The sequence below is a fragment of the Mya arenaria genome, chromosome 12, assembly GCF_026914265.1.
Source record: "Mya arenaria isolate MELC-2E11 chromosome 12, ASM2691426v1".
NCBI lineage: Eukaryota > Metazoa > Mollusca > Bivalvia > Myida > Myidae > Mya > Mya arenaria.
The window spans coordinates 28,969,962-28,982,543 of record NC_069133.1 but is presented as its reverse complement, the minus strand read 5'-3'; the positions used below and the strand labels follow the sequence as shown (position 1 = coordinate 28,982,543).

At 37.4% G+C, this 12,582-nt stretch overlaps 1 protein-coding gene across 5 annotated transcripts in view; it reads right to left on the bottom strand.

Moving 5' to 3' along the window:
• The window catches only part of LOC128211565 (fibroblast growth factor receptor-like 1), a 77,126-nt gene that overhangs the window by 10,648 nt on the left and 53,896 nt on the right, over positions 1 to 12,582 (bottom strand). For 4 of the 5 annotated variants that reach the window (XM_052916510.1, XM_052916509.1, XM_052916512.1 and 1 more), the window contains exons 4-5: positions 5,392 to 5,469; positions 4,237 to 4,524 (exon numbers count right to left, since the gene is read on the bottom strand). In XM_052916510.1, the coding sequence (XP_052772470.1) occupies positions 4,237 to 4,524; positions 5,392 to 5,469 (366 nt within the window). The remainder of the gene's footprint in view (positions 1 to 4,236; positions 4,525 to 5,391; positions 5,470 to 12,582) is intronic. The other variant, XM_052916513.1, reaches the window with a different exon arrangement.

Sequence of the window (12,582 nt, the reverse complement as noted above, 5' to 3'; positions counted from 1 at the left end):
AGAAAGCTATAGGACTCCTCCCAATGGGGATGGCAGAAAGCTACAGGACTCCTCCCAATGGGGATGGCAGAAATCTATAGGACTCCTCCCACTGGTGATGGCAGAAAGCTATAGGATTCCTCCCACTGGTGATGACAGAAAGCTACATGACTCCTCCCACTGGTGATGGCAGAAAGCTATAGGACTTCTCCCCATGGGGATGACAGAAAGATATAAGACTCCTCCCAATGGGGATTGCAGAAAGCCTATAGGACTCCTCCCAATGGGGATGGCATAAAGCTATAAGACTCCTCCCAATGTTGATGGCAGAAAGCTATAGGACTCCTCCTAATTGGGATGACAGAAAGCTTCATGACTCCTCCCAATGTTGATGGCAGAAAATTTTAGGACTCCTCCCAATGGGGATGACAGAAAGCTACAGGACTCCTCCCAATGTTGATGGCAGATAGCTATAGGACTCCCCCCACCGGGATGGCAGAAAGCTATAGGACTCCTCCCACTGGTGATGGCAGAAATCTATAAGATTCCTCCCAATTGGGATGGCAGAAAGCTACAGGACTTGTCGCGATGGGGATGGCAGAAAGCTATAGGACTCCTCCCAATGGGGATGGCAGAAAGCTACAGGACTCCTCCCAAAGGTGATGGCAGAAATCTATAGGACTCCTCCCACTGGTGATGGCAGAAAGCTATAGGACTCCTCCCACTGGTGATGACAGAAAGCTACATGACTCCTCCCACTGGTGATGGCAGAAAGCTATAGGACTTCTCCCCATGGGGATGACAGAGAGATATAAGACTCCTCCCAATGGGGATTGCAGAAAGCCTATAGGACTCCTCCCAATGTTGATGGCAGAAAGCTATAGGACTCTTCCAAATGTTGATGGCAGAAAGCTATAGGACTCCTCAAAATGTTGATGGCAGAAAGCTTTAGAACTCCCCCCCCCACTGGGGATGGAAGAAAGCTATAGGACTCCTCCCACTGGTGATGAAATAAAGCTACATGACTCCTCCCACTCGTGATGGCATAAAGCTACAGGACTCCTCCCTCTGGGGATGGAAGAAAGCTATAGGACTCCCCCCACTGGGGATGGCAGAAAGCTACAGGACTCCTCCCAATGGTAAAAACAGAAAGCTATAGGACTCCTTCCACTGGTGATGACAGAAAGCTACAGGACTCCTCCCACTGGGAATGACAGAAACCTATAGGACTCCTCCCATTGGTGATGGCAGAAAGCTGTAGGACTCCTCCTAATAAAGATGACAGAAAGCCACATGACTCCATCCAGTGGGGATGGCAGAAAGCCATAGGACTCCTCCCACTGGTGATGGCAAAAAGCTACAGGACTCCTCCCACTGGTGATGGCAGAAAGCTATAGGTCTTTTCCCACTGGGGATGACAGAAATATATAGGACTCCTCCCAATGGGGATTGCAGAAAGCTATAGGACTCCTCCCAATGTTGATGGCAGAAAGCTATAAGACTTCTCCAAATGTTGATGGCAGAAAGCTATAGGACTCCCCCACTGGGGATGGCAAAAAGGTATAGGACTCCTCCTAATTGGGATGACAGAAAGCTTCATGACTCCTCCCAATGTTGATGGCAGATAGCTATAGGATTCCCCCCACCGGGATAGCAGAAAGCTACAGGCCTCCTCCCGCTGGTGATGGCAGAAATCTATCAGATTCCTCCCAATTGGGATGGCAGAAAGCTACAGGACTCCTCCCACTGGGGATGGCAGAAAGCTATAGGACTCCCCCCCCCACACTGGGGATGGCAGAAAGCTACAGGACTCCTCCCACTGGTGATTGCAGAAAGCTATAAGACTCCTCCCACTGGTGATGACAGAAAGCTACAGGACTCCTCCCAATTGGGATGGCAGAAAGCCATAGGACTCCTCCCAATTGGGATGGCAGAAAGCTACATGACTTGTCCCAATGGGGATGGCAGAAAGCTATAGGACTCCTCCCAATGGGGATGGCAGAAAGCTACAGGACTCCTCCCAATGGGGATGACAGAAAGCTAAAGGACTCCTCCCACTGGTGATGGCAGAAAGCTACAGGGCTCCTCCCAATGGGGATGACAGAAATCTATAAGACTCCTTCCACTGGTGATGGCAGAAAGCTACAGGACTTCTCCCACTGGTGTTGACATATATCTATAGGACTTCTCCCACTGGTGATGGCATAATGCTACAGGACTCCTCCCAATGAGGATGGCAGAACGCTATTGGACTACCCCAATGGGGATGGCAGAAAGATATAGGACTACCCCAATGGGGATGACAGAAAGCTACATGACTCCTCCCCATGGGGATGGCAGAAAGCTATAGGACTCCTCCCACTGGTGATGGCAGAAAGCTATAGGACTCCTCCCAATGCTGATGGCAGAAAGCTTGATGACAGAAAGCTACATGACTCCTCCCACTGGTGATGGCAGAAAGCTATAGGACTCCTCCCACTGGTGATGACAGAAAGTACATGACTCCTTCCAAAGGGGATGGCAGAAAGCTGGACACTTCCCAATTGGGATGACAGAAAGCTACATGACTTTCTCCTCCCAATCGGGAGCTATACATATTGTGATAGGAGCTAATGAGTTCTAGTTTCAAGTTAAATATGTATGCGTTTTTCTGTCAGCAGACAATTTGTTAGATGGATGAAATGGATGAAACAAAGTTAAGAATATGGGCAATGAGTAATCTACAGATATACAAATAGCTGCTTAAAGGTCAATTTGAACTGGTAACAAATATGTTTGTTCTAATATAAAAAAATTCTTGCAAGGTTTTAGCAAAACATTTCAGTTATTAAAGTGACACTCTTATTCAAAATCAATACATACACATGTATAACAAACATCATTTTTGACTGATAAACCTTTAACTAATCAATAAATAATGCATTTATGGAAAATATTAATGACTAATAACAAGATTATAACCGTGTATTTAATAGCAGAAAGCGCAAAAATATTAAATGATAGGTGAATGCTAAAAGATTTACTGTGGTCTACTATAGTCTCATATAAGGTAGAATAAGTGTGTTTTATGCTCATTTCTTTCAAATTGAACTTAGTATCCTTCATAAGAACTATTTATTAATCCTTTCGTAATATTAAAACAGTAGTATTAATTGTGGTAAATCATATTTGAGAGTAAGAGTGCATCTTTAATAGTTTTAATCCTTTTTGAAATACCTGTTCAGAAAGATGACTTTGACTGTAGTCAATCTGGTGACCTTGACCTTTGGTCTACCAATCTAAAAGTCAATAGGGGTCTACAAAAGGGATCTACAGGTCATGACCAACCTCCCTTCCATGCTTGAAATTTGATATTTGGTTTTGTCAATAGGTGTTGCATTTCATAAGGTCACTTCTGCTCTGTTCTGCATTAAGTAAGGATCCGTAACTACATAGCTCGAGATCTCAGTTTCAATGCGTATGTCACTGGCGATTGAAGTTGCATCAATTATAAATATTTTAGTAATATTTTCTGTAAGTCATCATTTAATAGTATTTATAGTGGCTCTGTGTCATCTTTTGTGAAAATGGGGCCAGGAATATTTCACATGCCTGACACAACACTGACAGTGTAAAACAACGGATTACACTCTTTACAGCATTCCCTAGGATAAAACACATCATAAAATCCTCTCCTTGTTAACCAGATTCCTTACATTAAAGTAATTAAACCTAAAGCAATAAAAATTATTTAAGTTAAATTTCACCTGATAGAAACAACTTGTATTGTCATTCTATTAATATATAGATTCCTATCATTTTTACCTATTATAAGCCAAAAATAATAGGAAAAACATAGGCCAATTTCCCACGGTAGAAGACACATGAAAAAAATAAGCCCTTGGTGAGAATCGAACCGACCCATTCTTGGATGAGAAAATGACACCTAAACCACTAGACTACTTTTACCCTGGTAGTGCTCAAAGCCACAACCTTTTGGTGAGATCAGTTAGACACATATTATGATACCACCAGACCACTTTTACCCTTAAATTCAATGCCATAGTTGAAATAATTACAGTCTCTGTTCTACCAAGGATAATGGTGTATAATATCAAGAACTAAGCATGTAATTGCAGAAAGCACTTACCAGACAATAAATAAAGAATTCAACATACAGAATTAAACAACATGTCAAGCCATTAACTATCAGCTATAAACTAACGAGCTACAAACAACAAAAGCAACGAAAGAAAGGGGACCCCATGACATGCTTACCTATGACTTCTACAGTATATGTAAAGTTAATATAGCCATGCTTGTTGGAGACAAAGCACTGGTAATTTCCACTATCGCTCTCTTTCAAGTCACGAAGCTTTAGCGTCCAATGTTTCTTAGATTCGACTCCATCGTCACTAATCTGTAGGACCTGCTCGTCCTTTATCCATCTAACATCAGGCATAGGGTTGCCTGCAGCATTACAGCGGAGGCGAAGGGAACTGCCGACGGGCCGCTCATGGAGTTGCTTGTTCATCATTTTATCAAGTTCCGTGAAGAAAGGTCGCTCTGTAGATGGGAAACGTCATTGTCATGCAACAAACAACAGACAAACAAGGTCAACTAAGGAGGTATTAAAACAACAAAACAAAACAATGATTAAAACACAGCAATCACACTTTTGTTATAAAGATAATTAATCATTTCTTTTTTTACTATTTCCAATCATTTCTAAATAGTCTGTCTTTGATTTAATAAGCAGAATTTAGTCATAAGCCAAACTTAATTGAAAAATATTCATGTTTGCTATAAGAAAACAAATGACCAATTGTTCAAAACTTTGTTTAAGTAAACAATGTTGTTATCATTCAAATCTTAACTACTCTGGAAGATTCATGGACACACTTGTGATCTTCAGTACTTCTTTTTGAGACACCTGAATATCAGCTGTTTCATTTTAATACATCAGCACATAATCAAAAACTTCCTTTTTAAATGAGTTGAACGATGCCGTTAACAGTGTTTGCACAAGTTTTGAACCATTTGCCCAAAATAAAAAGTGTAAAACACACATGATGGAAAGGAGTGAAGCTGAAGAATCACCTCCCTTCCCAGCAGATAACAACATGCTGTCGTCTCTGTACTGGGGGGGGGGGGGGGGGGAAGGGCTTGGAAAATTGGCTGGGAGAAGGTTCAAAGCTTTCTTGGGAACATGCACACACTCACACACTACAGGTACGATGTCAAATGTAGGCAACAACATACACACAGCATGCATGTCAAATAGCATATAGAAATAGTTCTTCAGCCTAATGACATTGTGTCATGGTCGACAGTTTTTACCATGAAAATCTGCACAGGACTTTCAAAACCCTGCAATGGACCTTTCCATCGACTAAACACTAGCTAGGTGAGAAAAATAGGTCATGTGCCTACCTCCCTCCTTGGTGAGATCCTCATCTGGACTGTGGGGGTACACATTCTCCCCTTCCCGAACCAAGCCAGACTCCTGATCTGTAAATAAAAAAGAATAAAAAAAAACGCTTAGAATTTTGTAATTTTTTAAGGTGTTTATTCTCCACTCTTTGATTCCAACATCATTGGTGAAGACTTTATTATATAAAGTCTGAAAAACCAACTGCATCTAGTCTAAAATATCGAACTACATCTCGTCTGAAATAATGAACTGCATTTAGTCTGACATTTTCAGACAAAGATAGGGACAGGACACAAACTATTATCAGTAAGGCTTATAATTTTAGTATGTTTCAAACATACGAAGGTCAGAATATTACTGTTATCTTGACATTGAAGGTAAGGACATGAGTCTAGTGCATGACATCATAATATGGTGGTCACTTCTGCCATATTTTTTTTTTTAATCCAACCATGAGTGATTATAAAAGTTATGGACTGGAAGAGCTTACATTAGTAAGGCTTATAAAGCAAAACATACTAAATTCAGAAAGCGGCTGTGACCTTGACTATGAAGGTAGGGCCACTGGCCTTGTGCATGAAACATCCTCATTATATGTAGGTCACTTTTGCCAAAAAATGTTTTTTTTTAAAAATAACAATGAATGAGAAGGATAATTATGGACCAGACAAAAATGTGATGGACTCACAGACATATGCTAATTTCAGAGTTTGCCCATAATGGGAAAGTTATGTATTGGACATGAACTATCATCAGTTAGGCTCATACAGCCAAACATACTTTGGTTGTTGTGACCTTAACCTTGAAGTAAGAGACACTGGTTTTGTGCGGGACACATCCTCATGCTATTGTGGTCACTTCTGCCATGAAATGTTTAAATCTGATCATGAGTATACCGGACAAAAACTCAACAAACTGACTAACACACTTATTTAAGAAGGTTGCTGTGGCCTTTACCTTAAAGGTAGGGACATGGGCCTTATGAGCAACACATTCTCATTCTATGGTGGTCACTTCTACCAAATAAATTTTAAATCCAACCATGAATGAGAAAGATATGGAACAGACAAGAACTATTATAAGTAAGGCTTATACAGTGGAAACTCACTAAACCTGATCTCCACAAAACCGGAATCCTCGGGATACCGGACTTTTTTCAGAGTCCCGGTTTACCCCTTCTATTTTCAATGTAAAAAAAATCTCTACAAAATCGGATCCCCCGAATTCCGGATACCGGACAAAAAATCGAGAAAATTTGTTAATTGTCAACGTAATTTTACCTCACAAAACCCGACATTTATTTGTTCAAACATGTCAAAATAATTTTGTGTATTAGGAATTCGCGAATCATGTGTCACTTTGTTTTGACAGCCGGTGCGTCATCAAATATTACACCTGTGATGTGGTCTTAACTCGATAATCGATAATGATGATTGCGCTGTGGATTGACTGTCGCGCAATAATCAAACGAAAATCAAACTTGTGAAAAGAAAATTGATTGAAACATTAATTTGTTTGTGGCAGAAAATAAAGAGCTAGAAACGGTTATTTAGTGATCATTTTGGAGGGTTGTTTTATCTAAAGACTTCTATGATTGAATTAAACTATCAAAAATACTAAACAAGCATTAAATTACGAGAGTTGTTTTATTTCAAGACTTGGAAAAAAGATGATAATAAAAACGCAGAAATGTTTAATTATGCTTATCACTTTTGCAAGTGCTTTAATCATGTCTCAACATCCGTCTAATCGTCGGAGAATTGAACTGTCCCTAGAGGACAAAAGCCTTTAAAGGTTAACTCAGTAAATATTTTGAGTAAACTTACTCCGTACATCAAATCCTCACTAAACCGGAATCCTCACTAAACCGGAAATTTTGCCCAGTCCGGACCTTGTCCGGTTTAGTGAGTTTCCACTGTATATCAAAGCATACTAAGTTCAGAAGGTTGCTGTGACCTTGAAGGTTGGGACAAAGGCCAAATAAAGTTAATATTCAATCAATAATAAGAAAGATATGGACTGGACAAAAAGGGGATGAACAGACAGACTGACCTAAGGACTGTAAGGGCGTGAGCCCCCACTTCACTTTGTAAAGCAGGCGTATAATAAGACACTGATAGTGAAAGTAAACATTTTAAATAAAGACTTATAATTATGATCTACAATTCTTAAAAACTACTTGTAGTTCATTAAATTACTATCTTCTAAAATGAAGTTCTCATACTTTTCTCTTTTATGACTCCACACAGCAGCACATCTGTATGTAATTCAATTACCTAGGGTTCTGTATGTAATTCAATTACCAAGGTGTTCATCTGTTTTCACTGTTTTCTGTTCAAGTAAAGACCACAAAATCAATTTGCAGGCCTTTCAGACTTTGACAGACTATCAGCTCACACAGTTATGTTTCTGTTCAAGAAACAAAATGCAAAGTGAGGGAAAATTAATATCATCAAAGAGAACATGACAGGCCAGGTAATTTATTCATATCACATTATATAGAGCTCATATTCCCAATTTGTGTATGTTTCTTTGATCCATCAATCATCAGTAACACCGTCTCCCGCTGTATAAGAGTAGGGTGTAGGGTTTAACAAAACAGCCCCTCAGAAGCTGGTAGGGTGCAGGATTATAGCCGGGTACAGACATGGGTATACATACATTTATCCACAAGCAGTCTACATCAACCACTTTCTATAGCAGGTGAGATACAGCATGGGGCTTTTAAAACATTCCAAGCCGAAAAATACAAATATTACGTCACAGAGTTGAAATGCAAGATTGCATTCTGATGAACTATAATTATATCCTCTTCAAGTTATTTAATTTATGTTTCCATAAAACCACATGTACAAGTTTTTTTTTAATGTGTCTATGCATCACGGTATACTTAATTAAATTTTCAGGGAATAACTTTTTAATTATTGGAAGATTTGACACACGAACACAAATAACTAAATAACATTTATTGCCAAATAAAAAACGGCAGTTTCCTATTAGTATCTATGGTAACGTTGAAGTTTTGCAAAACAAATGCACATTTAATAACTCGAGTGCAATACGTCTACAACCAATTATGACAAACTGATTTTATGTAAAATACTATACCCCACGAGCTATCTATATACCCCAGGAGATATCTTAAAACACCGCAAGGTGCCTCAGCCTCTCGAGCGATATCACTCTCTTGGATCGAACATTTAAATCAAGACATTCTGTATCAAACTTAATAATTACATTCAACAGTATAAATGTGGTTTATTATGTAATGTTTTTGTTTCTATTCAACAACACACTTGAAGGATAAGAGATAGGAAAAGATAGGGAATGTTTAGGGACTTAGATTGTTTTATATTGATTTTGTTCCAATTCTTAAATAACCAAGAACATGTTGAAGATAAACTACACATCGTTGATTACTATTTCTGATAATTTTACAAACAAAACATTAAAACTTATAGTAATATTATAATAACATTATTTACAGCTTTAATGTTATACATTCAACGCACTGAATATTTCTCTAGAATAATAGATATGTGAAGTGCCACTGCATTACCCCATAAAACTCACATGAAATGTACTTTTTATTTCTGCAGCGAAATGAGTGCTTTCAATTCATAAACAAACTACTAGAGATATAACAGAATGTGATTAGGGACCCCCACCCCATGATAGCTTCTTCAACAGAGGGAGCACTTTGAAGGTATGTTTAAAGTCAATTGGGGTGGCTATAATGCAAATTGTGGGTCATGCAATTAAATGAATTATGTTATTTATATACAGCTATTTTATGTTAAATTAACTAACCATTTGTGAATTTAACTAAGAGAAGCCATCATAATCATCAACATTCAGTATGTTTAAAGGTATGTGTCAGAGTTAGTTCAGGCACTATGTATTATTCATATTGCCATTAGAGTTTTCAAATTAAGCTCAAACAAATTTAAGTAAGCTCAAAATATGATAAATAGGAATCAGAGATAGACTCTTCCGCTATTTAATTATTGAGTTATGGTGCTTCAAACACAATTATATTACCATACAACCATTTTCCATAAACAATAAATCATAATTATTTTCAAACATACCTGTTTGTCATTTTTAAACATACCTGTTTGTCAAAGAAGGAAATTATGAAACAAAAAGTCACAGAGTTATGGTTCTTAAAATGAGCAAAGTCATCAACACTATCTCGTATAAGTTGCATCCTCTCTCATTTAAAACTCAAAACTGTGATGAACACTAAATTCATTTGCTAAACCACTTCATGCCAAGGGAAGCAACTGGAGATCTTTGTGCAATATATAGAGCTAAAATGTTTTTAATGTTCATATAAAGGGAGACAATTTAGTAACAATTGGTGACAGAGTTATTGTTCTTGTATAACACTACAAAGAAAAGTAAATTCATACATTTAACAAAATCATGCCAAGGGAGACAATTTGGGAACTATGGGCAACATTCCCTATCTTTTCCTATCTCTTGTGAATAGAAATATATTTTTTTTCGTATCAAGGGAGACAATTTGTAACAAATAGTCACAGAGTTTTGGTTTTTGTGTAACACACAAAGCGACATCCTTTCAAAACTTTTCAAACAGTATTGAAAAGTAAATTAATTTGTTTAACATCTAAGAATATGATTTTTTACAAAGGGTCATAAATCTTACAATATTTATGTTACAGAAATAAAATCTTGTTGTTAATATGAGTCTGAAGAGTTTACATGTAATTAAGAGAAAAATATATATTCAAAAATGTGACATGGTGACTACTACAGAGCACTGGCAAATTTGCATGGCTCTAACAAAGCCTTACGTAGCTCATATTCTGGAAGCATTTGTAAATAATCCATAACCTTATTCTTGTAGGAAGTACTATGCAAGGTATTCAACAGATATGACTGAGGAAATGACTTTATGCCATCTCGTATTCAGCCAGTCTGATTATTCAATGTTTTCAATGCCAATAATAATGTTGATGCATAATAAACATGAAAATTGTGGACATTTGTATCTTCTAGGTGATTGCACAGAGCCAAATGTGATCACCCATTGTCAACTCTTCCCAACTGGCGAGAACAAATTGATTACACATTGTCACATATTCAGCTGATATCAGCGATACAGACTTTCTTGGTAATATTTCCGGAAGCGCTGTCTGTCAATCAATGCCATATATTGAGATGTCAGTTTGCATGGTGCATATGTGACACTTGAATAGCGAGCCATTTCCGGTAACAAGGAGATTCTTTTATAAATTGCCCAAGCCCGAAAGCACCAGACTTTCCCCTTGAACAACAAATTATTATGAAATATTATTGACCAAGGTCTTTGAACTGGTCTTTGATCAATAACGAAATTAGAGTGTGTATACCCCTTTATAAAAGATTATGAAGATGTTATATATATTGAGAATTATTACTAGCAAAAATCTATTTTTACTAGCAAAAATCTATTTTACATTGATGCACTTTTATCTTCCAATTTGTTTACTGGATCACAGATCATAGTTTCATAATGATGTTCAGCTCCAACCAAACACTCTTAAAAAGTAAACCTGAACTTTTGACCATGTGAGTGTTGGCTTCTGAATGTTTTTGTTAAATTAGTGGCAGGGTGGGTTGCTAATTGGCAGGGGGAGGGAGGAACGGCCTCATTAAACAGCCACCTTACACTTGCGGACCGCAACCTTATAGCCCCAGGAGGTATGAAAACACATATACTTCCGCCTTGCAAATAAATAATACAGTTCACACAGTTTTTGGAGATGAACTAGTTGTGTTACCACAAAAAAGGAACTTGATGGAGATGAGTCTTGTGGCAAATGGCCTCAATTACCATGACACTATATGGTATTAAAAGGTTCTTATCATTGATCTGAGTAAATGTTAGCTTTACAATTTTAAATGTTTGGTTTTTGATTTTCAAAGTGGTGATTTATTTAACTTACAGTAAATCATTGACACACCCACTGCTGGTTTCTAAACAAACATGTGTGTTAAAAACTTGGAGAGTTAAATCCTCGGATAACATCAAAATATGAACAAATTATGCTAATTTATTCAAATATGTAAACATCATTATTCATGCAATGCCTTTTACAATGCCCCTTTATTGAAGTTTAAAATCTTATACAAGTTAACAGCTTCCAAGATTGTCATTGTCAATGGTTTTTAGTGGCTACTATTATGTTTTCACTACATTAAACAGTTGTTAATGGGGTTTTCCTGTCATAAAAATATCAGCTTGAAAAAAATGTAACACTATCATTGATTTAATACAGAAGCGAAATACACTTAATTAACCCTGTGTTTTGAAATATGAGCGTGATCATAACATCACTGTCATACTGGTTTGTACCCTTGGAGACAAATTGTTGAAAAAGGAATAAGGAACATGAAATTCTTTAAAACAAATTTAAAAAGTGATTTAAGTAATAATGGTGCGCAGTGTAAAATGATTTCAATTACTACACCTGGTTCCTCAGCAAGAGGGCCATGATGACCCTGAATCACTCACCTGTAATGTGCGGAGATAAACACTTCTTATAAACCCTTGCCCAATTGTCATGTAGTAGGTCATAAGTCAGTGCCCCAGGAGGGTGCAGACTATATTTGATATTGTCAAAGCTTAATTTAGGGACCAGTTAATAAATAAAAATTGCTGAAGACTGATGTTGATATTTTAAATTTTGCAAGATAAAATGTGATATAAATGGTGTGTTTTTTTTAAAATGTATTGAAAACCCGGGTCCCCCTCGGTGGGGCCATTTTTTACCCCATAGACATATTTTGAGCAATTCTTGGTAAAAGACCACTACTTGAGGCTGCAAACCAAATATCAAGGGTCTGGGACAATCAAACTAGTTCCTATTGACTTGCATAAAAAAATGAATTTGTTCTAACAACTTTTAATCATATTTTAAGTGCATTAATGACTTTAGTTTTTTTGTAAGAGGGAAACAACAGATTAATACATCTTGGCCAAAACAGTAGATTGATTTGTTTTTAAGATTAGCTACAAGCTGATTACAACACAAACTCATAATTACTTTTGAGCCTGAAATGTTGTCATAAAGATATAACAATATATCTTAGTATGTTTCCTATCATATAACTGATGTGTTTCTGACTTTGGTTCATTTTTCTCATACCATATTTGCTAAGTGACCGCAATTTGTCAAAAT